The following is a 26,440-nucleotide window of genomic DNA, read 5'->3' on the forward strand; positions in this document are numbered from 1 at the left end:
TTTTTTTATTAATTACAAAAGTATCATGTGCTTATAATAAAAAGTGAATGAAGATCAAAATTGCCTCATCATCCCACCTCCCGAATGGGACAATTTGCCAGCAGCTTGGGTGATGCTTTCTCCATCTGCAAATACACAGTCACAGATACATATTCCATCATATTCACAGTCTTCACTATATATTTTTAAGAATAGGGAAAATCAGACATTATTTCACCACCTGCTTTCCTAGTTAATGGTATGTCCATGCTGACAAATAGCGCTAATTTAACAGCTGAATAAATATTTGAGTATGGACATATGTCAATTTTATCCAGAAGTATTCTGTTTATGAATATTCAGGTTTTCCTCAATTTTTTTGCCACTATGAACATTCTTCTAGGCACATACAGCACATTCTGGTTTTATTATTTCTGTAGGACAGTCTCAAAATCTAGTCTGCAGAGTCAAACAATATGAGCATTTACAGTTTTAAAAGATATTTAAAGGTTACTTTCCCCTCAAACATTGTGATTATAATAAATTCTTGTAATGATTTATATTTCTAGCAACACTTCATTATAAAATATGCCTGGTATCAGATGATTTGGCCCAACTGTAGGCTGATGTTAACGGCTACGTGCACAGTGCTCTGAGCACCGATTTTAGGTTCAGTTCAGCCACTCAGTCATGTCCGACTCTTTGTGACCCCATGAACCCCAGCACGCCAGGCCTCTCTGTCCATCACCAACTCCTGGAGTTTACCCAAACCCATGTCCATCGAGTCAGTGATGCCATCCAGCCATCTCATCCTCTGTTGTCCCCTTCTCCTCCTGCCCCCAATCCTTCCCAGCATTAGGGTCTTTTCCAATGAATCAACTCTTCGCATGACATGGCCAAAGTATTGGAGTTTCAGCTTCAACATCAGTCCTTCCAATGAACACCCAGGACTGATCTCCTTTAGGATGGACTGGTTGGATCTCCTTGCAGTCCAAGGGACTCTCAAGAGTCTTCTCCAACACCACAGTTCAAAAGCATCAATTCTTCGGTGCTCAGCTTTCTTCACCAACTCTCACATCCATACATGACCACTGGAAAAACCATAGCCTTGACTAGACGGACCTTTGTTGGCAGAGTAATGTCTCTGCTTTTAAATATGCTATCTAGGTTGGTCATAACCTTCCTTCCAAGAAGCAAGTGTCTTTTAATTTCATGGCTTCAATCACCATCAGCAGTGATTTTGGAGCCAAAAAAAATAAAGTCTGACACTGTTTCCACTGTTTCCCCATTTATTTTCCGTGAAGTGATGGGACCAGATGCCATGATCTTAGTTTTCTGAACGTTGAGCTTTAAGCCAACTTTTTCACTCTCCTCTTTCACTTGCATCAAGAGGCTCTTTAGTTCTTCTTCACTTTCTGCCATAAGGGTGGTGTCATCTGCATATCTGAGGTTATTGATATTTCTCCCAGCAATCTTGATTCCAGTTTGTGCTTCTTCCAGCCCAGCGTTTCTCACGATGTACTCTGCATATAAGTTAAATTAGCAGGGTGACCGATTTTAGGTAGGCCAGGCTAAACTGTGTTTGGTAGGTTAGGTATTTTCAACTTACGATGGGTTTATCAGGAGGTAACCCATCCTAAGTCAAGAAGATCTGTGTTTCCCAGTCTTGCCAGCAGTGGATGTTGTAACTCCTGAAGTTTTGCCAGTATGCAGGTTAAATGACGTTTTCCCGTTGTTACTTTAACATGCACATTATATGAATATAATATTCATAGTTTCTGCTGTTTCTCCAGTGCTTTGTACAGTTCCATGCCTGTGTGCTCAGTCACTTAGTCGTGTCCAGCTCTTTGCAACCTTATGCACTGCAGTCCGCCAGGCTTCTCTGTCCGTGGGGTTATCCCTGCAAGAACGCTGGAGTGCGTTGCCACTTCCTTCTGCAAGGGATCTTCTCGATCCAGGGACTGCACCCACATCTCCTGCGCTGGCAGGTAGATTCTTTATCACTGAGACACTTGGGAAGCTCATTTCTATTTTATTTACTAAATTCTAAAATGAGCAAACTAACAACCCCCCACTACAACTGTACTTTGATTAATTAGCTTTTTCCTAATTTTTAAGATTTTTTTTCATTATGTGTTTGTATTTGCTAAGATTTTGGGGCTCCTATAAAACTGTAGCATGTCCCTCACGAATCCCACCTTTTATCATTGCATCATGAGTCCCACTGTCTTTAATGCTTTTCTTTATATTCATCTCTACCTTTCAGACATCATATTGATAATTTTGATTAGATCAATATTCAATGTCTATATTATTATAATACAAACTTTATCCACTGTTTACCCATGAAACATACTACCATGAGCTCTCCTTTCTTCCATAACATTTTTCTTTTTTACTCCCAGAATTAATCTTTTTTTCCATTTGCTTAGCTTTTTATGTACTTACCACGAATTAAAAGCTAAGCTTTCCTCCCAAATGTCTTTATTTCCTCCAGTAGCTTGTGAAGAAAAGATAATGGGAGGTAATTTTTTTGAAACTATCCAAGTCAATATTAAAATTTGGTTGAATATAAATTATTTTATTTAAAAGACATAAATGAGGAATGACAAGGCGTGTGACTTACAGAAACTTAAATTCTCATCTTCTGTAGTCATCAAGTAATAGTTAATGCAGGAAAATCAAGAAATTGCAAGGGAACCTTATTTATTATTACTTATTAGTCAGGTCAAAACCACTTATCCGTCAGAACTGTGATGCCATTGCTGCACCATCTGCCAGCTCCCAGGGCTGGCTCTGAGCGGTGTGAAGCTCTTCTCCCTGTGGGCCTGAGTGCGACCTGCCTCTCATCTCCCCTGGGGAACAGGTGGGCCTTGTCCAGGGGTCGGGAGTCACTCTTGTGTCCCAGGCTGGGGCCTGGGTGAGCACCTTCAATCCCCGAGTCCTGCCCTTTAGGACTGGGACATCTGCTTGACTTTGTCACCTCCTCCATCTAATTTTCTCTGCTCTCCCCACTTGGAATTCCTATTAGTTGGATGTTAGATGTCCTGAACTGGTTCTCTAATATTCTAACTCCACCTTATTTTTGCCCATTTTGATCTATCTTCTTGATCTTCCAATCCTTTAGACATATTACCCTTTCTAAGTTTCAAGGAGCCCTTTCTCTGGCCAGCTATTCCGTTTTTACGGCACCCTGGCCCTTCTCATGGATGCAGCCCCAGCCTCTCACAGAGCGCTAACGACAGATTCACGTGTGCGCGTTCTCATCCTGCGCGTGCCTGCTCTGCTCTCCCCCAGCATCCTTCACTGTGTGTGTGTTTCGGTTCCTACTTTCCTGGGAGAAGTCTTCCTCTTAGGTTTGGTGAGTCTGAGTTGTCTGTTCATACTTAAGAAGGAAGCATTAAAATGATAATTTGATTTGAAATTCTACAATTGCAACAAGACTTCCTGTTGGGTGCTCCAGTGGGTTCTTCATGGGCACCCAATTGCTAGGAGCCTGTGAGGCTCTCCTGGACAGACGGAGTTCCCAGAGAAGACTCTTCTGATCTCCTTCTCGGGGTTTTAGAGCTCGGCTGTCCCAGGGGCCCAGGCATTTAGTCTGTAAGCACTCATCCATCCACCACTCCCTCGACCCACGCCCAGGCCACAGGTTTCCTTTCTCTGGAAAATAACTCCCTCTTCTGCTGGGGTGGGGAAGAGGCAGTGGTCTGAAACCCTGGATAGAGGGGAGAGATGGGGATCAAACTCTTTCATGAGCAGGCTTCACAGCCAGTCCTCCTTGTCTGAATTCATCCCACTCAGCCCCACTTTGGCAGGTGTCTGCTGCTGCCACTTCAGGGACTTTCAGGGGTTGGGGTATTAATCAAGGACAGATGGGGTAGGATTCAGCGTCCTCGGGTCTGCTGAATTAGTCACTACTAAAATTCTCAGGTCTGCTCAATTTCAAAACATTTGTGTGGCCTTCTCCGCTCAAGTTCTCCTTCTTTTAGGTCTGTGCTTGTCTGAAAACTCACCTCAAAAATGCGGAGACAGTTTCATGTAACCGGAAGTTTGTGCACAGAGCGGGCTGCAAGGCAGGTGTTCTAGCAGCGCATCAGTGACCCCAGGCCCTGAGCCCCGCTGCCCACAAGCTGGCTTGTGACAGAGACGGATGCCCTCCCTCCTGTCACATGATTTCGTGATTCCTGTTTATTTTAGTTTGCTTATCATTTCTTCTTTCCCCAGCAAGTAGAATTTCTGTTTATTCTTTTCCCTCATGTTAATTTGACACTTCAGTGGTTACTTTCTCATTCTGAGCACACAGACTTAAGACTTATATTTGTTTCAACATAAAACCCCACAGGGAAACCTTACTAGGAAACTGATCCCCCACCAAGGTGAAATTTCACAATGCTATTTAGAAAGCATTCTCTCACTGCTTTCCACCCACCCCTCCTAAACCATGGTTTGTGCTGAGGTGGTTTTAAAAATACTTAGTTTGAGATTTTTACTACATTCTTCCACTGGTATGGAGCTACCATATCCTTAATGACTAGAATAGTACCTAGTCACTAAACATACTATTCTAAAATGAATAAATGAATGCCTTTTTCTGTCCTAATAGGTACATGACATTTTTAGAATTGCATGAATTTTTAATTGCTATCTTCCCTGCACCCTTAAGACTCCAGAGAACTTAATAATCCTTAACAGGTGATAAATGGGAAGTTTAATTCTTCTTTCTCTCTCCTTTGTAAGTGACTCTTCTATGTGAAAGCCAGTAAACCTTTTATTATTATCATTATTCTTAGAATCCATGAATCTAATAGGATAACTGGATCTTTTCAATTTCTTGCTAATAATCTTACCTAGGACTCTGCAAACTTTTTAATGTATACTCAACTCTTTCCTCAGCTCATGGACTATTTCGTCTATTACTTATTTACTTTTTTCCTAGTTGTTCTTTTTTCTCCCTCTAGATGTTACTTAGACTAGGTATATTACCTCTGTAGTCCATGTCTGTATTTCATTACTGATTTCCTTCTCTCCATACTTTCGTTTCTCTCACTTGATTCTACCAGATGACTGATTCAGTTTTCAGAAAGACTGTATCATTTTTCCACTGCTGCTGTAACAAACTACCATAAACTCAGTGACTTAAAGTAGCGCGGACGTCTTGCCTTCCGTTCTGGAGGTCGGGAGTCCACCACGGAGGCGGGGCAGGACTGCGCCCTCTGCAGACTCCACAGAGACGCGGCTTCTGGAGACCGCCAGCACTTCTCGGCTCAGGGGCCTTTCCTCCGGTCACTCCACCCTCTGCTCCTGCGCCACGTCCCCTTCTGTGACCACCTGCGTCATCTCTCACTCCTCACCCTGCTGTGATGACACGGCGCCTGCCCACCAGACCATTCAGGATAATCCCAACCCCCTCACTGAAGCACCGCAGAGAGTCCCTGGCGCCACGCACGGGGACACGCGCACAGGCTCTGGAGTGAGGGCCTGGGCGCCCCCTGGCACCGTGCGCGGGGACAGGCTCTGGAGTGAGGGCCTGGGCGCCCCCAGGCGCCGTGCACGGGGACACGCGCACAGGCTCTGGAGTGAGGGCCTGGACGCCCCCAGGCACCGTGCACGCGCACAGGCTCTGGAGGGGAGGGCCTGGGCGCCCCCTGGCGCCGTGCATGGGGACATGCTCTGGAGTGAGGGCCTGGGCGCCCCCTTGCGCCGTGCGCGGGGACAGGCTCTGGAGGTGAGGGCCTGGGCGCCCCCAGGCGCCGTGCGCGGGGACAGGCTCTGGAGGTGAGGGCCTGGGTGCCCCCTGGCGCCGTGCGCGGGGACAGGCTCTGGAGGTGAGGGCCTGGGCGCCCCCTGGCGCCGTGCGCGGGGACAGGCTCTGGAGGTGAGGGCCTGGGCGCCCCCTGGCGCCGTGCGCGGGGACAGGCTCTGGAGGGGAGGGCCTGGGCGCCCCCTGGCGCCGTGCGCGGGGACAGGCTCTGGAGGTGAGGGCCTGGGCGCCCCCTGGCGCCGTGCGCAGGGACAGGCTCTGGAGGTGAGGGCCTGGGCGCCCCCAGGCGCAATGCACGAGGACACGCGCACAGGCTCTGGAGTGAGGGCCTGGGCGCCCCCTGGAGACCCTGTCCTATCACTAGGACGCCTCAGCTCGTCCACTGCGTTTAAACCGTGTCCCCAGATTCTCGGCAGTCTTTCCTCTGCTCTACTGATATCTCTTTGATAGCCTGTACCACTTTGGGGGGCTGAGTAAGAATTCTCCTCTGTCTCTCCCAACAGCTGACTTCAATCAGAAGCAGGGTCTCTAGATGCTCATCCTGGCCTGCGCTCTCCGCCCTGAGCAAACGCCACGTCCAGATATGCTGCTCTTGCTCCCTCATCCCTCTCCAGGCAGACCGGCCCTCAAACAGTGACAGACATCTGCAGGGCCAGTAACAGGTGCTCTTGGGGACTAGGGATGAACCGGCCAGAAACACCGACTCGGGAGGAAGAAGACTCAGTGCTCTGGCATCTCGCAGGGTATAAACAGCACTCCTTTCTTTAAGGGAGAGAGACTCAGGAGAGGGTTCAGGCCAACAACACAAGGCAGCACAGCGCACTGAGCCCTCCTGCGGAGTCAGAGAGCTCCAGCCTCACCTAGGGTTCCGGGAAAGGTGAGGGCTGTCCCCTCTGCACCTCCGTTCTCACTCCTGTCCATCACTACAGAGACAAACCCAGCACTCTCCCTTCTGGAGAACCTGAGGTCTCGAAAGCACTGAAATGTTATACAGTGTTTCCAGAACTCATGAGTTTTTTGGCTTCCCAATATATAGTTGATCAGAGAACAGGGATAAAGATAGTATAGAGGTATTCAGGTAGTGTGCCTCAAACTACTACACTTCTACTACAAATTTAGAGTTTCTGGCAGCCAAAGCAAAAGAAAGACACTTAAGTTACGGAATTAATGGATACTTCTGTATAACAAACAGATTTACAGTAAGACGGCATAGCATTATAAGATTTTCAAGTATCTTTGAATTTAATAGTCTTAGAGGTAAGAATATTTTACTTTTCATTCCATTTCTTTATAAATTATATGGTATGTATCTGCAGCTAATGCTCATTTAACTTCTACACCTAATAAATTACAAATACAATCCCAAACTATGCTTCATCCCCTATGCTTGTAAAGAAAAGCATAATTCCAGTAACCAGTTCACTGCTAGAAATAATAATGATGACTATTCAGAATTTTGAAAGGGAATCAGAGTAGATAGTATTCCTGCTGTTAATGTAAAATTAAAAGATATAAATGCTTACTTTATGGGTGTGATATCTTAAAAGCTCAGTACAGATGTCCAGGCCAATCAAAGTTTTCAAAGGAAAATAACTAAACTGATGTTTCTGTAACACTGTTTTTATTTTTTTTGATGACACAATGCTAGGCACACAATAGGTAGTTAATAAACACTGAGTGACCTGCACACTAAAATCAAGAATACATTCTTATTGTCCTTAAAGAAATTATGGTTTTACTAAATGACTAGATTTTCATCTGCAATAACACAATTTTCAAAGACATCACCACCTTTTACTGTATATCTCATTTCCTAAGTGAGAAAAGCAAGCTTGTTTGGGCAGAATATTTCAATATAAAAGGAAATGATGGCTCTTGTAAGGAATCATGACACACCACAAACAAGTACTGGAATGTTATACAAATTTAAGTTATATCAACAAAATCATCAAAATATCCTAAAGAACTGTATTATTACTTTATTTCAAAATGAATCTAAAATGTTCAATGTCAGCATTGTCTAGTCAATAAGTCAAATTGGTAGACAAAACCTGTTTGGACTAGTCGTGAAAAATAAAAAGGGATTCTCCAAGAAAACCACAAAGCAGCTCATTTAAGGTCAATTTAACGGTATTATTCTGTTTTCCTTCCAGCCTCAACATAAGATTTCACTGCCTCAAAGGAAACTGTAAGAGTATCTATTTGCATTCCCCCTAGGTGATTGGCAGTTCACCACCAATTAGTTCAAAATTACACTGTTACCAGCATGCAATAAAAACAACACCTTTCATCTTTCTTACACAGGTAAGAATACCTTCAGAGCCAATAACTTTGATCAAATGAGTATTTTTGATCCTGCCCCACCCGTCTCTCTGGATTCAGGAAAACTAATAGCTGAAGGCAAATTTTCCCAGCTTTATTCTTAAGCTGAAAAACTAGTGTGGCATTGAAAATATTTTGCTCCCAAGATAACAGAATTTCCCAAAGTCCAGCACTTCAACAATTAAGCTGTCCTCACACCTTTTCTTAATATGTAAGAGAGCCTTAACTGATATGTATTCATATATTAAAGGACAGACACTATTTACTGTACAATATATAATGCTGCATTTCTAAAAACCAATACAAATCTCCAAATGACTATGTAAATAATTCAAAGAATAGAAGCAATAAAACAATCTTCCTAAACAAATCAGTACCCTAAACAATCCAGGGTCCTAAACTTTGTCTCTAATGATTACTACTTGAAAATAGATGCCTCTAGTATATACATTATTGTTTCATTTAACTTTTAAATTTAGTGTATAGATAAAAGAAAGCTAGTTATAAAATCTATTATCTAAGCAATTCTTTAAAATTTTGATTATATTTAGTACTTTGAACCTACCAAAGTTATCTCTGTCACCAAGAATGTGAGGTCACTCAAATACTTTTCATTATTCCTAGTCACTTAGACAAACGAGTTTGCTGTTGAAACCCAAGACTCCTAATAATTCATAGAATGAACAATCTCCATCCCCTAAGCAAACACCAATTACTATACACCATAAAGCCACTGGTGATTAGACAGACCCCACAAAGCTTTTGAAAACTGAAGCCTGGACATGCAATCTCTAAACCATCTACCTGGGCATGAACAAACACTATTACTATCTACAGAGGAGACAGACAAGTCATACACTCAGAAACTCTACTTCCATTTCTATTCCATTTGCAATGCTAACATTTGTTAAAATAGTTTCTGTTTACTTCTGACATATGCACAAAAATATGGCTAGTTACTGAACCAAGAAATATGAGATTTCTTTATATCCAACACAATTTTGAAAATGCTAAACAGTTTCATTATAAAATGATCACAGGCAATATGCAGAATATTAAACAATTTTAGGAACATTATATGAAACTGTGTACAATGAAAGGTTTGGCCCTTTTTTCCCCTACTTTAGCTACAAGGTAGTGGTGTATCTTAAGCCAGATAAGGTGTTAAGATCACTTTACCGTTACTCTTGGGAACACCACCATCACCTGGATGTGGTTACACAAGCAGCTCCTGTAAACTCATCTTCTGCTAACAAATCTGGATCGTCTACACAGAGCAATCTCTCTCTCTCAGTTTCAGAGAATCCACGATACTTGACTCTTGAATTATTCCTAAGTAGTCTTCATCTACTGGTACTGTATCTCTTCAGTCACCTCATTTCATCCCGTCTTCATCTCACTATTTGGGCCATATTTTATTGTCATGGAAGTGATTATATGGCCCAAGAAGCTGAATAAATTGTAACAAGATGTCTCCTATAGTTTCAGACCCTTGGACGCAAATGTCGGTGTCTTACTAAAAAGAAACCATTTACTTAGTGTTACCATTAGAATTAATATTCCTTCTGTTAGTTCATAAAGTCAAGATGTTACTAAATCCTTTCTTCTATCACAATATTCCCCCCAAAGGGGTCATTTGGTGTCAACAATCTTTGCTATCTATGTATGTTCTTGATGAAAGTCAGTATCTGATCAACTTCAGACTGTCTACTATTCCCAGAGTCTGGTAAATGTGAGTTACTCCTACATGAGTGGTATAACCAACAGAACAACTACTACAAGACTAGAAGAGAATGCCCAGGGGAAGTCGAGATGAAAGTACTGCAGAGGACGTGAGGTGAAGCCCAGCGTCCTTACGCCGCTGAGGGCGGCACGTGAAAGGCATCGTACAGCCAACCACGTTTCCAGTGATGACGGGGAAGCCTCTGACAGGACACTACCACTCTGAGCAAGCACAGACTGCCTGGTAAACTTGGCTGAGGGATAAACAAGATTCTAGGACTACAGGTTACTGAGTTCCACAAAAAATGAAGATGTCTGGGGATTTTTTTCAATCTTTTACTTTTCATAATACAAAGATACAGCAAAAATGAAATCAGTACATCTTCTGTGCTCTTAAGAATAAAGAATTAGTACAAACCTCAATGGAAAATGCTTTTAAAAAGATTAGAATGAAGCAGGAAAGTAACTGCCACCAAAGGTGATATACTTTTTATCATGAAGATGAAAATAGTACATAAAAAATGGAATTGAATCATTAAGTTCAAAGGCTATAATATTTTAAAATAAATCACATTAAAAGAACTGTGAAGGTTTTGAACTTAAACAACAAAAAATAATTCCTGTTCATTAGGTACTTCTAAAGTTACCCAGTACACCCATAGGCTATACACACGAAAGCTAATTATTTCAATTAATGCTGCTACATGACTTAAACATTTAAACAGGCTAATGTATATATATCTTAATACTGGGAAGGAATTACAAAAGATTTTCTACCAAGATTAATGTAATGGGACTTTCTGTCGGGCTACTCTTCAGGGGTCCTGGAGTAGAAATGGGTTGTTTCACATATGACAATACACATGTCTCAATGCCATTCTCCCAGAACGACCCACCCTCACCTTCTCCCTCAGAGTCCATAAAATTGTTCCATGCATCTGTGTCTCTCATTCTGTCCCGCATATAGGGTTATCGTTACCATCTTTCAGATTCCATATATATGCATTAGTATACTGTATTGTTGTTTTTCTTTCTGGCTTACTTCACTCTGTATAATGGGCTCCAGAGCACCATTCCATGTTCGATGCATGTGACAAGGGCTCGGGGCCGGGGCAGTGGGATGATCCAGAGGGATGGGAGGGGGAGGGAGGTGGGTGGGGGGTTCGGGAAGGGGAACACATGTAAACCCATGGCTGATTCTTGTCAATGTATGGCAAAAACTATTACAATATTGTAAAGTAATTAGCCCCCAAGTAAAATAAATAAATTTATAAGAAAAAAAAAAAAAAGAAATATAAATAGGAAAAAGAAGATAGTTGTTTCTATGAAAATTAAATATTTTGGAAAAATCATAAAAAAAAAAAAAAAAAAAAAAGAAATGGGTTGTGACTGCTCGGGTTTCATGGATAACAACAGAGGGAAAAGCGCGTTCTCTCTTTCCCTTCACGCACACCAAACACACGGTCTCCAGCTCCTCCATCTCGGCCTGTCTCCAGAGGCCTCCACAATGGCCTTTTCTAAACACTGTTCCGTGCGGTAGTTTTTTATGCTATCACCAAATTTCACTTCTTCCTTCTTCACATCTAAGGTAAAACGACAAATCACTGTGTGTGCGTTTCATCTGCCCACTTACTTCCAACGCACCACGTGCCCGGTGGTATCAGAGGATCAGGAAGAAAACCAGCATACACCCCTGCCTGCTGAGTTCCTGCTGCAGGCAGGGAGAGGGCAGTATGAGAAAGGACAGTACATCAGTGACCAGAAAGTGCTGTGGAAACAACGAAGCGAGGGGGAAAGAAGGGCCAGCGGGGAGGCTGGCCTGGCAGCACTGGCCACGAGGCTCACTGTGGGAAGGCCCATGGGGAAGGGGCAGATGCAGGACAGGCCCTGTGCGGCAGGGACAGCAAGGCGCCTACAGGAACCGAGGGCAGCTGGGAGCCCACGAGGGAGGGAGGGCTGACCCTCAGTGCTCTCCTGCCTCACAAGGCTGAAGACTGGCGCAGGGAGCCGACTGGGATCTGCACCGTCTCAGCCAGAGGTGACTGGCTGTCACTCAGGCCAGAGAGGCGGCGGGGCAAGGGGTAAAGCATGGTCAGAGGCTGGAGAGGCTTTGAAGCCAGAGGAGAGAACTTTGCAAAGGAATCCACACAGGAATGAAGAGCCGCCAAGGAATTCGCCTGGGCATCTGGAAGAATGGGTCTGCAACCTGCAGGGACGAGTCCATGTGAACAGAGGCCAATTGAGCTGATTCTGGACGAGATGTGTTCAAGATGCCAACTGGACAGCCCAGTGGAGTGGGCACCAGACACCTGGCTCTATAGAGCTGGGGGTCAGCAGCCACATGGCCAGAGGGCCGGCCCGGGGAGGGAGGCAAACAAAGAGGAGCGCAGGACCGAGTGGAATGACCGTGTCCCCAGGAGAGAGGAGCGCTGGGCTGAGGACTGCGAGCCACGGCCAGCATGGCGCCGGCACGGCGGCCGTCACGGAGGTGGCGTGAGCTCACAGCCTCGCCTGGACCAAGGCTGCGTAAACAAACTGCTCAGGACACGTCATTAACGTGCCGCCCTGGCTCAAAAACCCACACAACTGTGCTCTGACCTCTAACGGGAGGAAAGGAGCTTTCAGAGAGACTGTTCCCTAGTTATAATCCTCAATTGGGCTCGATTAAAATTTTCCACTTCTTTCTTAGATCAATTGATTGGTTTTTTTGTGGACACTTCCTTTCCTTACTCTTTTACTTGTTCTTTCATTCTGTTGAGAAAAATCACAGTACCTCTCTACGCTGATGGAAGTGAGCCAGCTGATGAAAACCTGATTCTGTACGAGAGGTGGTAACACAGCCGGAGCTCTGTCCTGGAGTCAGTGAGAAGGGACGTGGCCTGCTGCACCACGGAGGGCGAACCGTAGCGTAGCCTCAGTCCAGAGGCAGGACGGCCAGGCACAGCGTAAGCCGAAGAGGCTGCGCACGCAGGTAAACCCAGGCGAGGGGCGAGAGTTCTGACAGAAGAGCTTCTGCTTTCTTGACAAAACAGGAAGCAAAGTATCAGCTGAGAGAGACAGTGAAGAAGGTCTGAGAGAAGAGAAGACACAAGCAGTCGTCTAGAGACTGTCTGGTCAGACACGAAGAGAAAGGTCAGGCGGCCACAGTCACAGGGGAACGGCCATGAGGGCGGAGGACACGCAGAGCGGGCTGGACCGGGGCCGCGGTCTTGCCAGGCGTGAGCACAACACGGTGAGTGGGAGGGGCCTGAGAGCGCACCGAGGCACTGGCTGTGACGACAGCCTGGCAACAGTGTAACTGTGATGGAGCCCGGGGACGAAGGGAATGTGGGGGCAAGCGGCGGTGGTGAGCAGTTATGAGGGTAAATACACGGCATGTGTGAAAAGCGTCAACACTGAGTAACTGTGGGAAGTGAGTTGGAAAAGCCAGAGCTGGGTGACAGGTGTGGAGATCACGCAAGAACCCGAGCTCGCGCTCACGACAAGGCCCGCGTTCTCATGGCGGCACTAAGCGGCTGAGGGGGTGATTAGAAGAGAGAGCTCCGGGGGCTTCCCAGAGGTGGGTCATCGAAACCACCGAGGACTGGCAGGCGTGGTGGAGAGAACGACCGTGAGAGAGCAGACAGCGTCGTGTCCTCCAGGAGGGAGCAGGACTAGCCTGGGAGGGGAGGCTGACTGGAGAGAGAAGCAGTCAGCCAGGTCAGGGTCTACATTCAGCGTCTGACACAGAGCAAGGGCAGCCCAGGCAGACTCCAGGAGGGGGTCAGGCAGGCGAGCGGCAAGCGAACCCCACTGAGGGCTGCTGGGGAGCCGAGAGTCTTCCAGAGAGAGAGAGGCTGAGCGCTGCGGTCCTGCCGCCGCGGCCGCGCTCCGCCCCAGCGCTGCGCAGGGTGTCTCGGGGGAGGGGACAGCGGGACACGGGGCAGAAAGGGACCCAAGGAGACATGCGCACCGGAGTCTGGGATCACAGGACAGCGCCGGGCTCCTCGGCCGGACCTCAGAAGGAGGCCAAGGGCAAAAGGCACCCTCATTCCTGCCCTCTCCAGTGCCAGGACGGCACGGGCTCCCCCCCACTCCAGAAACACACACAACGCCTGCCCTCCACCTCTTGTCCCCTCCTTCAGCACTGGCCGCAGCCTTCACGCATCTTGCCGTGTCTCTTCCTCTTCTTCGGTTAACTAGCCCACGATCTCAAGACTCGGGTTCTAAATCCACCTGCACGATGCCTGGTGCTTAGAGAGAGAAGCATGCTGAAAAGGGAGGAGAGAGTGGGGCAGGCTGGGAGCAGGACAGCTTCTTTGTAACAGTGTGCCAGTTAGCGTTACTTTTTTACTGTCTTCTATGAAATAACAACAGTATTAACAAGCACAAAACCTCTAGCACCATCAAGCGTCAACGAGCAGCAGTGGAGAAGTCACAGGCAGGCAGTGCGCCACAAAGCCGTGCTGATAACTTAAACACCGGCACGGAGACCGAGCTCAGGCATATAATGACTCCCACAACACGTCATCTTATCTTCCAGAACAACATGGTGCTATCACCACAGTAAAGTCCCTTTTGATATCAAGTATCATGTTTTATCAGGTAACCGTAAAGCTGGGATCAGAGCAAACCACGCCGATGTCCCCAAGCTACATACCATGCCCGTCACAGCCCACGAGCACCAAGAAAGCATGACCAGCGTGCCCTCAGCCACCTCCAGCTCTGGGGTGGGTAACCGCTGTGAGCTGCAGTTTTAAAAATCTTTTACTCTATCCTGCAATTCTTTTTAATATCCCAGAGTAAAAACTTAAACTTCACTTTTTAAACATAATTTAAAATATACGATAACTATTACAACTAAATATATGTGACAAGAGCACTAGATTAAATATATTCCACGGGATGACCGCCATTACTAACCCTAGTAGTAAATGTGTGTTCAGTCATGTCTGACTCTGCAGCCCTTTAGAATGTCACCCGCCAGGCAACTCTGTCCACGGGGTTTTTCAGGCAAGAATACTGGAGTGGGTTGCCATTTCCTCCTCCAGGGGATCGTCCCAACCCAAGGATCAAACCCATACCTCCTGTGTCTCCTGCATTGCAGCAGATTCTTTACCCACTGAGCCATCGAGAAAGCCCTACTAACCTCCTATGATCTATATTTTCTTAAGTAGCAAATTATAAAATAGGGTTTTGTTCCATCTTGGCTTTTCTTCCCTCTGCAAAACTGACAAATATACTTACGAAGCTCACAATTCTTAATCTGTATTAATCAAAATGTCCATTTTGCTACAGAACCCTCTATGTTACAAGCCAATCATTTTCCACCTTCAACAGTCCACAGTGCTAACCAGCAGCAAAGAGCAAAGCGACAGCTTTATCCCAACATATCCCAACACACGGTCTCACTGGAAAGATTCTTAATGACCACTGACAGTCAGAAGTAGTGCATGGCCTCCCAAAATGGCAGAAAATAAAAGTACACTTAGCATGGGCAATCATATCATCCTTTTTTGTTTAAGCCTTTACTGAATTTGTTACAATGTTGCTTGTTTTACCTTTTGGGTTTCTGCCTGCAAGGCACATGGGATCTTAGTTCCCCGACCAGGGACTGAACCTGCGTCCCCTGTACTGGAAGGCAAAGGGCTGCCAGGACGTCACAGAGCGTACCGTTCTAATCCCCTCTAAGCTAGACCATTACTGTGTTAGCTGAGATGTTCTGTTTATTCTGGCTTTGCCTCATTGTATACTACCTTAAACTCCTGGCAAGCATTTCCTCTTCAATTTCTTTAGCTGTAATGGAGCCACTTTTTATTTGAGGTGCTAAGGATCTAAAGAGATTCTGGAGAGACTTTTTTTCCTCCACTGTTGAAGGACAAAGTGAGAAAAGCCTACATTTGGGGGTTTCTTTTGATTTGCCTTATTTCAAATTCTTTAATCCACAGAGCACTGTATTTTACCCTTCCTAGATCTGAGCCTCCTGATCTGTGAGACAGGAATGGTATGTATATAAGCTGAGATATAACCCCACACTGCAGGGGGCAGTTAGACATGGATTCTGAATGATCCAGGCAGATTTAGTATACAATGGCGTGATTATCTAAATAAGACAAGTTCATTACAATATTAACTACTTTAATGAAATATTACAAAGCTGACAGTATTGATTAAAGTTATAATTCTTAAGTTAAATAGGTTTAAATGTTAAAATAGCTTTAATAAAGTGAGAACAATAAAAGATACATGTAGTTCCAGTCTAAAAGCTATCAGTATCAAAGTATATAATTATTACTGATAAGAATTCTCTAGAATAGATACAATCCGAAATTCTTTGATCTAAGAATAATGTCTAACATCCACATTTTAGGGTTGATGATTTAAATTCACTATCTGTAACTGAAGAAAGTAGGTCTCTTTCTTCCCATTTCTCAATATTGTGCAGTTAAAATAACCTTCCATTTTATACCTACTCTTGAATTATGATTGTAAAATATAGTTAGCTATTAAAATCTGATCTTGGTGGTAGGTTTTCAACATTTAAAAGAAAACTCTGTAGGAGAAAACAGTACAGGGTAAAAATCATTTGAGTAAAATAAAAAATTTTACTATGTCATTTTTCTGTTAAACTGTCATTACTCTTTTCTTTACTGGTTCATCATTTGAAGCCAAAAATGATCAGTAATGAAAATTTAAATTTTAAAGTCTTTGACAGGCTTATGTGGTTATCAGCTGGTAATGAACAGTATCCCCAAATGAAGACAGAGCTCCTCAGCACAACAATCTAATTTGGCACCTTCTTGAAGCAGAAACCCTGCTTCCTACCACACATTAGAGGTTTCAACAGGAGAGACACAAGGAAGGGATGTTACAGCCGCTAAGACAAGCCTGCAACACGCCAGTAACTATGGGTCCTGACAGCCATCATGCGTGAGGACCTGGGGGAGGACAGACACGCCTCAGGGGCCAGCGTCTGGGCGCTGAGCCGACCCTGCCAGACCCCAGTGACTGTCAGGGACGGGCCTGACTCAGCGCCGCTGCTCCCCAGCACCCCTGCCCTCAGCTGGGAGGCTCACGCGCTCCTCTCACGTCTCAGCCTTGGGCAACAGCACCGGGGACTGAGGGGCTTGTCTTTCTCCCTCAATTATACGTCTTTTTAGAATTAACTAATGTCTTATTCTGGTCTAAATCTGTAATAAATATAACAGATACATACCGCTGAGTCGTCTCTGGAGTGCTTCTTCCTCTAGGGTAATGATATAAATGTGCTCATCCAGGTCTTCAAGAATCTAAATGTAAAGACCACACTATTGAATAATACATTACAAAAGCAGGGTTTATGAGAATATTTAGGCTACTGGGCCTATAATTTAGACAATCACTCAAATTAATAGGAATCTAAAATAAAAATGCTCAAACCATTCTATTTGCAAATTAAGTAAAAAGTCTTAATACAAAACTAAGCAAACTGAAAGCTGATTCTCACAAAATCTACATACATCTAAACTGGGTTTGTTTCAGTTTAAAGAATGGAAGAACTCTGAAACTCTCTCAAAGGCACACAAATGCAAGCATTCTAAACATCCAAAAAGCTGAATGCAGTAATCTCTTCGTGCCTAAGCCAATTCTCTGGAGCTGGAAGGAGCAGATCACCCAGTCCAATAATAGGTTTCTCATCTATTAATACATGAACCTGCATAATGTGTAGAACAAGAAATCCATAAATGAAATCGCTACCATTCAGACTTTCCATTTACATCATCTTTATATACTAAAAGATGTCCACAAATATTAAAAACTGGGATTATGAAAATCACCCCATAGATGGAACCCTAGAGACAGAGTGCTGAACACACACACTCGCTACCACAGCATACAACACTAGTAAAAACAACCACCAGAAAAACCCACTAATCAATGGCCAATTTATATGGGATATTCTCTGCACTGTCTTCATTGCTGATAAAACCTAAAAGCTTTATTATCACAGGTGGGAAATTTATTACCACTTTGGCCACCTGATGAAAACAACTGACTCCTTAGAAAAGACCCTGATGCTGGGAAAGATTGGAGGTGGGAGGAGAAGGGGACGACAAAGGATGAGATGGTTGGATGGCATCACTGACTCGATGGACATGAGTTTGGGTAAACTCCGGGAATTGGTGATGGACAGGGAGGCCTGGTGTGCTGCAGTCCATGGGGTCGCAAGGAGTTGGACACGACTAAGCGACTGAACTGAACTCATCACAGCTGGCCTCCTTGAGCCAATCCTAAGGATCTTCCTAGCTCTGGGAAAACTCTGAAAGAAACCCAGAGCTATGATTAATGTTGTGTCCTTCAACCCCAAACTACTTATTTCTCAGCAAAATAATAAATTGTGAGTTGATGGGCAAAACAAAAGGATGGAAATCCTATATATGAACACATATATCCTTTCAGAACCCTAATGAGGCATTTTCAGAAAAAGGAGTTTCATCATGCAATCCCTATCAAGTATCAAGCAATTCAATAATTCCCAGTATTTGAACAAATATTAATGGCCAAGAGCTGAAAACAAAATAAAATAATAAAATAAGAATATATAGTAAGAAACAAGTAATTATAAGAGATGGCCATCTTGTGAGCCCAGAGGGATGGGAAGAAAGGGGTGGGAGGGCCTCCCGCAGCAGCTGAGGCCCCAACGCTCCAGTCTCTGGAGGAAGAGGGGTCCATGGAAGCCCCAGGTGGGGGCTGTGAACAGGGCCAGTGAGGGCTTCATTGCGGACACGACACACTTGTGTGTCCACGGGAAGCCCCAAGTGAGGGCCGTGAATGCGGCTGAGTCATCCAAGGCAGATTTAGCGCCTGAGGAGAGCATGGGCCACACCTCTGTGGGCCGCAATACAAAGTTCCTTTTCCATCAAGGTTCTCAGCACTTTCACTGTTTGGACCACAATAGACACTTTTTACTTTTCTCAAGGTCTAACACATACAAAGGGGCCTTCCCTGGTGGCTTAGCCAAAAAGAATCTGCTTGCCAAACAGAAGATCTGGGTTCAATCTCTGGGCTGGGAAGATCCCTTGGAGAAGGAAATAGCAACCCACTCCAGTAATCTTACTGGGAAAATCCTATGGACAGAGGAGCCTGGTGGGCTATAGTCCATGAGGTCACAAATGAGTCAGAAATGACTGAGCAACGAAAGAACAACACACATACGAAAGGATTTCTTCTAGCTGCGCAGCTGCCCAATGGTGGCTCCAAGCATAAAACAAGAACACCATCACCCAATTTACGGGCTTATCATCAGGATTAAATGAAATTATGCATGTAAATGAAGTACTCAGTGCACACATACGGCAAATATTTAATTACTAAATAAATAACCATTATTATGAGATGTTAGGAATAAGAAAACTCTGAACATGTTATTAAAAACAGACAAGTTTGGGAGAAAATAAGCTTGGGGAGGGGAGATAAATAAGTAGTTTGACTCTTTATCTGTTGGGTTTTCAACTCCACTGGGTATTCAATTATAGCACTTAAAATGTACTGTCAGTTCAGTTCAGTCACTCAGTCATGTCCAACTCTTTGCGACCCCATGAATCACAGCACACCAGGCCTCCCTGTCCGTCGCCAACTCCCGGAGTCTACCTAAACCCATGTCCATCGAGTCGGTGATGCCATCCAACAATCTCATCTTCTGTCGTCCCCTTCTCTTCCTGCCCCCAATCCTTCGCAGCATTAGGGTCTTTTACAATGAGTCAACTCTTCGCATGAGGTAGCCAAAGTATTGGAGTTTCAGCTTCAACATCAGTCCTTCCAATGAACACCCAGGACTGATCTCCTTTAGGATGGACTGGTTGGATCTCCTTGCAGTCCAAGGGACTCTCAAGAGTCTTCTCCAACACCATCGATCAAAAGCATCAATTCTTCAGCATTCAGCTTTCTTCACCGTCCAACTCTCACATCCACACATGGCCACTGGAAAAACCATAGCCTAGACTAGACGGACCTTTGCTGGCAAAGTAATGTCTCTGCTTTTAAATATGCTATCTAGGTTGGTCATAACTTTCCTTCCAAGGAGTAAGCGTCTCTTAATTTCATGGCTGCAATCACCATCAGCAGTGATTTTGGAGCCCCAAAAAATAAAGTCTGACACTGTTTCCACTGTTTCCCCATCTATTTCCCATGAAGTGATGGGACCAGATGCCATGATCTTAGTTTTCTGAATGTTGAGCTTTAAGCCAACTTTTTCACTCTCCTCTTTCTTTCATCAAGAGGCTCTTTAGTTCTTCTTCGCTTTCTGCCATAAGGGTAGTGTCATCTGCATATCTGAGGTTATTGATATTTCTCCCGGCAATCTTGATTCCAGCTTGTGTTTCTTCCAGCCCAGCGTTTCTCATGATGTACTCTGCATATAAGTTAAATAAGCAGGGTGACAATATACAGCCTTGACGTACTTCTTTTCCTATTTGGAACCAGTCTGTTGTTCCATGTCCAGTTCGAACTGTTGCTTCCTGACCTGCATACAGGTTTCTCAAGAGACAGGTCAGATGGTCTGGTATTCCCATCTCTTTCAGAATTTTCCACAGTTTATTGTGATCCACACAGTCAAAGGCTTTGGCACAGTCAATAAAGCAGAAATAGATGTTTTTCTGGAACTCTCTTGCTTTTTCGATGATCCAACGGATGTTGGCAATTTGATCTCTGGTCCCTCTACCTTTTCTAAAACCAGCTTGAACATCTGGAAGTTCACGGTTCACGTATTGCTGAACCCTGGCTTGGAGAATTTTGAGCATTACTTTACTAGCATGTGAGAGGAGTGCAATTGTGCGGTAGTTTGAGCATTCTTTGGCATTGCCTTTCTTTGGGATTGGAATGAACACTGACCTTTTCCAGTCCTGGCGTCACTGATGACTTTTCCAAATTTGCTGGCATATCGAGTGCAGCACTTTCACAGCATCATCTTTGATGATTTGAAATAGCTTACCTGGAATTCCATCACGTCCACTAGCTTTGTTCGTAGCGGTGCTTTCTAAGGCCCACTTGACTTCACATTCCAGGATGTCTGGCTATAGGTGAGTGATCACACCATCGTGATTATCTGGGTAATGAAGATCTTTTTTGTACAGTTCTTCTGTGTATTCTTGCCACCTCTTCTTAATATCTTCTGCTTCTGTTAGGTCCATACCATTTCTGTCCTTTATCAAGCCCATCTTTGCATGAAATGTTCCCTTGGGATCTCTAATTTTCTTGAAGAGATCTCTAGTCTTTCCCAATCTGTTGTTTTCCTCTATTTCTTTGCATTGATCGCTGAGGAAGGCTTTCTTATCTCTCCTTGCTATTCTTTGGAACCTGCATTCAGATGGGGATATCTTTCCTTTTCTCCTTTGCTTTTCGCTTCTCTTTTCACAGCTATTTGTAAGGCCTCCTCAGACATCCATTTTGCTTTTCTGTATTTCTTTTCCATGGGGATGGTCTTGATTCCTGTCTCCTATACAATGTCACGAACCTCTGTCCATAGTTCATCAGGCACTCTGTCTGTTAGATCTAGTCCCTTAAACCTATTTGTCACTTCCACTATATAATCATAAGGGATTTGATTTAGGTCATACCTGAATGGTCTAGTGGTTTTCCCTACTTTCTTCAATTTAAGTCTGAATTTGGCAATAAGGAGTTCATGATCTGAGCCACAGTCAGCTCCCGGTCTTGTTTTTGCTGACTGTATAGAGCTTCTCCATCTTTGGCTGCAAAGAATATCATCAATCTGATTTCAGTATTGACCATCTGGTGATGTTCATGTGTCGAGTCTTCTCTTGTGTTGTTGGAAGAGGGTGTTTGCTATGACCAGTGCGCTCTCTTAGCAAAACTCTATTAGCCTTTTCCCTACTTCATTCTGTACTCCAAGGCCAAATTTGCCTGTTATGCCAGGTGTTTCCTGACTTCCTACTTTTGCATTCCAGTCCCTGTAGTTTTTATTTATCTTTTTCTCATGAGAATCAGACATTTAGAAGTGATGTGGAAGTGGCAGAATGCTCAGGAAAACAGAGCAGAGCCCCATCAGCCCAAGGAGAGGGCTTGAAACATCTGCCTATTTTAGGGGCAGAAAGTGGAGATCGAGAGAGAGGTCAAAACAAAACAAAACATCCAGAGAATTAGGAAGAAACTAAACGAATGCCATGTCACAAAATTTCTGTAAGAGGGAAGCAAATTTCAAGATTTAATAGCATGTGTATATTATATTTGAGTGTGCACACATTTACATAGCAGATTAAAAAATCCCTTTTTATTTTTAAAAAATTTGAAGATTGCCATTAAAAAAAAACTTTCAAAATTAAGCAAACATTTCCTAAAAGAATGTCTACTATGATATTCTCTGCTTCTTTCCCTTGATGAATCACCCTGACCGGGAAGAAAACATATAACCATGATAATTTAATAAGCACAACTAGTGACATTCAGACAAAGGGGAATACGGAGATGCAGAGCAAGAAGCTTCACTACTGTAGCTTAGAGAAGTGAGGCAGGGTTCAGAGCTGGTGTCAGAGCCAGGGCATCAGGACGGCACCAGGTAGCTGAAGCAGGTAGGAGGCAGTGGCGAGGGAAAGGCCCTCGCCTCGCCTAGGGAAGGGGGAGAATCCAGCATGCTCGGGCACAGCACACCAGCTGGGAGACCAACCAGAATCACAGACTCCGGGGAGGCCACGGCAGGAGGGTGGCCACAGGCAAACTCAGGGCAGACAGGAGTGAAAGGCCTTCTCACATGTGGACAGTTTAGACTGTGGTATGTAGGCAATGATGATCCGTGAAAATAATGTAAGTGACAAACTCCCTAGATACAGGTAAGAATTATTTTCATATCATTAAATACTTGACAAAATAGCTAGAAGCCAAAGTATGTGTGTGTGTGTCCAGTCACTTCAGTCACATTCCACTCTTTGTTACCCCATGGACTGTAGCTCACCAGGCTCCTCTGTCCATGGGTTTTACTGACAAAAATACTGGAGTGGGTTGCCATTCTCTCCTCCAGGGGACCTTCCCAACCCAGGGATTGAACCTGCGTCTCCTGTGTCTCTTGTATTGCAGGCAGATTCTTTACCGCTGAGACACTGGGGAAGCCCAGAAGCCAAAGCAACTTAGGAACAAATCATCAAAACTACTATCAACTGAAAATTATTTTAAAATGATTATATAGTATTTCTGAGATTAAAGAGAAAGGTATAATTCAATTAATCAAGATATAATATGCAGACAAATTTTCAGGAAATAAGTGCTTTGTACCTCAAAGAACATAAATAGTAAACTTTGAAACATAAAGGAGTTTCTGATACAAGATCAGTTCAGCTCAGTCACTCAGTCGTGTCCGACTCTTCGCGACCCCGTGAAATATAAGACAATGGACACTTAAAATACCTCTAAATATCTGCACATTTTGTCTTCAAATCTGTTAGAAGTATTTTTACCTGTGTGCCTATACTTTGCATTTTAAGAGCAAAAACAAATTTGGTTTCCAAAGATGAGAAAGATGAAAACAAAACAATAGCAATTTGGGGCATCAACATATAAAAATATTCTGTTTCTGAATGCTAGTTTAGAACCTGAGAGATGTTCAAATGTGAAAGGGTTTATTTAACAGACAAGACGCTTTACAATGACATACTCACTGCTGGCTTCACCAACAGCTGCCCCATGACGGTGAACATGCGGGAGAGGCCGACCGGGGTGCACACTGCGGAACAGAGAGAGCGTCCTTCAGAGTCAGGAGAGAGGCCGCGGGTCCGACGGCAGCCACACTCAAAGACCGCCGCCCTGAGGAAACCTTGTTCCAAACCAAGGTTTTCTAGGTGTTCTGTCACAGGGCTCCTCAGTGTCACCACTAACGAAGCTCTAGGGGCTGGCACTCGGAGGGTGGGCATTCTTGCACTTAAGGGAAACTTGTGAAGACCAAGGAGGGGCAGGAGATGCCACACTCCAAGTGCTTTCACTTCAAAGAAATCAAAGAAAACCAACCAGAAAACAGACTGCATTTCAAGTGTCAACACTAACTGAACTGGGTACCAGACAAGACTACCTGAAAGTGACAATAACCGGACATCCTTTTACCTACATTTATCTACTTATAATATCTCTGAGATATGATGTGATGCTTTAAGTAAAACAAAACTTATTGTAAAGGAAAAAAAAAAAAGACCACAAATTCATCATACAGAATCTGACAATTACCATTCAAAGACAGAAGGTAGTGTTGTGGGGGTGGGGGCAGGCAGGGAGAGTTGGGGGAGCAAGTCTGACTCTGTCTCGCCCTCCCTTTCTCTCTCCAACTCCGTGAAAGAGGCTTTCTTTAGAGAAAACCAAAGGTATCTTATTGTTTCAAGATTTCATTTTATCAAAATTTATCTTGAACATACAAAAAAGGTTAAGGGCCAAATTTTTAAAAAATCTCCAAGCTGTTAAAGAATCTCATCAGGAAACTTGCCTATAATTTTCTAGAACACAGAACAACTCTACTTTATCATCAATATTATGTCAGAAAAATACTTACAGAGAAGTAACAAGCATCCCATCAATGATATACAGGAATATAAATAAGGTAGGTAGAACTCCCAGAGATCTGTTAAAAAATGTAAATATTTTAATACATCCAAAATACTGTGCATTAAGACATAGACTGACTATAGATTAATGTACAGTAAACATCATAATTGCCTATTTCAGTCTACTAAACCATGTAATTTCTAAATTGTATAATAAAAAGATCTAAAACAGAAGAACAGGAAATAACTCTTTTGCAAAACCTGTTTAGAGGGAGAAAATAAGCCTCCGTGGAATTTTAAGAACAGAAACCAATTAACCAAAGGGAAAAAAAAAGTCTGAAAAGCTGCTTGCTCATTCTACATACAAGAAACACATAAACATTCATTTCTTTCCTTAAACACGTCAAAAGACTTTTTAATTCTGTAAATTAACAATATGGATTAATTACACCAGGATTATTGCATAATAATATACAAAGAATTATTAAAATGTTTTAAAAAGTGAATGTGTAATTATATTCTAAACTGTAGTCTCCATTAGAGAAACTGGTTTAAACAAGTCAATCGCACCATATAAAGATTCCATACTGGCAGCGTCATTGTCAATGAGTGCTGAGGCTACCCACACGATCCCAAGAATAAGCAAGGCCAGGAGGATGAGCATGACCAGAGTTTCTAAAATTCGGGCTCGGATTCCCTGAAAAATACAACAAAGATTTAATTTTTTATTTTATCACATGAACAATTAGGCTTCTGTCGATGTGAAAACAAAAATTCTTTGGAAGGGGAGGAAATTTATATTTCTCAGCAAGACAAAAAACACAAACTGCTTACTGTTTGTAATGTTCAGACTGACTTTTCTTTTGAAAATTATGTAAAATACCATTAAGCTTTGAAGAAAGTACCCAAAAAATTCTTTAAAAAAACATTTTCCAGAGCCATTTTAAACACTTAATTACTTTCCTAACACTTTCCACCACGAGAGTAGATTAACGAATTTTTATTTGTGATTCTGATCAAGGGACTATAAGGCTAATTAAGGCGTGCTGCCAAGCAGTTCTGTGAACACCCAACTCGGCCGAGAGCACAAAGCGCCGTCGACCGCGGAGCGCAGGGATCCCGCCGGCTCCCCAGAGCCTCCAGCGCCCTCTAGTGCCAGATGGAGGCCTCTTCACGGCGGCCCAGCTTCAGGAACCACAGGGACGGAGAGTCTCAATATTTATATCAATTAGATATCATTCCTTTGCCCACATTAGCTTGAAGTTTTCACTAAATCCACCAGGATGGAATATAACAAAGAATCATTATGTACAATTTTAAACATATATAATACAAATTCTGACCTCAGGGCCAAACGAGAGGCCAACTTAAATTTGAAACCTAGGGGACTAGGAAAAAAAAAAAAACCTTTCTCATATTCTTAGAAAGTCATCAAATGACTGAATCTGTACTTAAATGTAAACATTCATATTGCTATTTTATACTGTACTACGCTATTTTACAATGAACATAAAATTATAAGTATATTCATGTTTCTCAAATCGTGTAATATTTCCTTCCATATTAAAAACAGTCTAAAGATATGAGCTATATATAAAATCTAAAATATGGACTTTTTTCAGTTTTGCTCTAAATGTTACTTTCTAATTTCCAATTTACAGAAACATGTTGCAATTAAATCACAGCTCCTCAAATTCAATACGAAAGGAAATGTCCTAAAGCCACAGCCAAGCGTTCCCAGCCTCAAGTGATGACTCAGACTTACCTTACCACAGGGTGGCCCCTTGTAGGTTAAAATGTATCTGGTAAAGAATCCACCTGCAATGCAGGAGACCTGGGTTCGATCCCTGAGTGGGGAAGATCCCCTGGAGAAGGGAAAGGCCACCCACTCCAGTCTTCTGGCCTGGAGAAGTCCAGGACTGTACAGAAGAGTCTCTTGAATCTCCTGCATCTGGCAGGTGGATTCTTTTACCGACTGAGCCACCAGGGAAGCCCCTGAGAAGAACTGTTTCTTAGCAATTCAATTTGTTTTTCATCAAATCTGTTGCTCTGTGTTGGAAGGCAATGCTCCATGGTTCTCTCCCACATCTGAGCATCTCACCAGCAGAGGAGGGCAGTTCTCATTCCGGACTGTCTTTTCAAGGATATCTACACAGCGAATGGC

At 43.6% G+C, this 26,440-nt stretch overlaps 1 protein-coding gene across 16 annotated transcripts in view; it reads right to left on the bottom strand.

Annotated features, from left to right (window-relative positions):
* Positions 1 to 26,440, bottom strand: part of LMBR1 (limb development membrane protein 1) — a 138,365-nt gene that overhangs the window by 36,358 nt on the left and 75,567 nt on the right. For all 16 annotated transcript variants that reach the window (XR_014067088.1, XR_014067087.1, XM_081535401.1 and 13 more), the window contains 4 exons: positions 24,847 to 24,973; positions 24,285 to 24,353; positions 23,407 to 23,471; positions 16,980 to 17,052 (listed from right to left, as the gene is read on the bottom strand). Coding sequence is in view for 14 of the 16 variants with exons in the window: in XM_081535401.1 (XP_081391527.1) it covers positions 16,980 to 17,052; positions 23,407 to 23,471; positions 24,285 to 24,353; positions 24,847 to 24,973 (334 nt within the window). In the remaining 2 variants the exon portion in view is untranslated. The remainder of the gene's footprint in view (positions 1 to 16,979; positions 17,053 to 23,406; positions 23,472 to 24,284; positions 24,354 to 24,846; positions 24,974 to 26,440) is intronic.

This window comes from Giraffa tippelskirchi, chromosome 10, assembly GCF_054371585.1.
Source record: "Giraffa tippelskirchi isolate mGirTip1 chromosome 10, T2T-mGirTip1v1.2.pri, whole genome shotgun sequence".
Classification (NCBI taxonomy): Eukaryota; Metazoa; Chordata; class Mammalia; order Artiodactyla; family Giraffidae; genus Giraffa; species Giraffa tippelskirchi.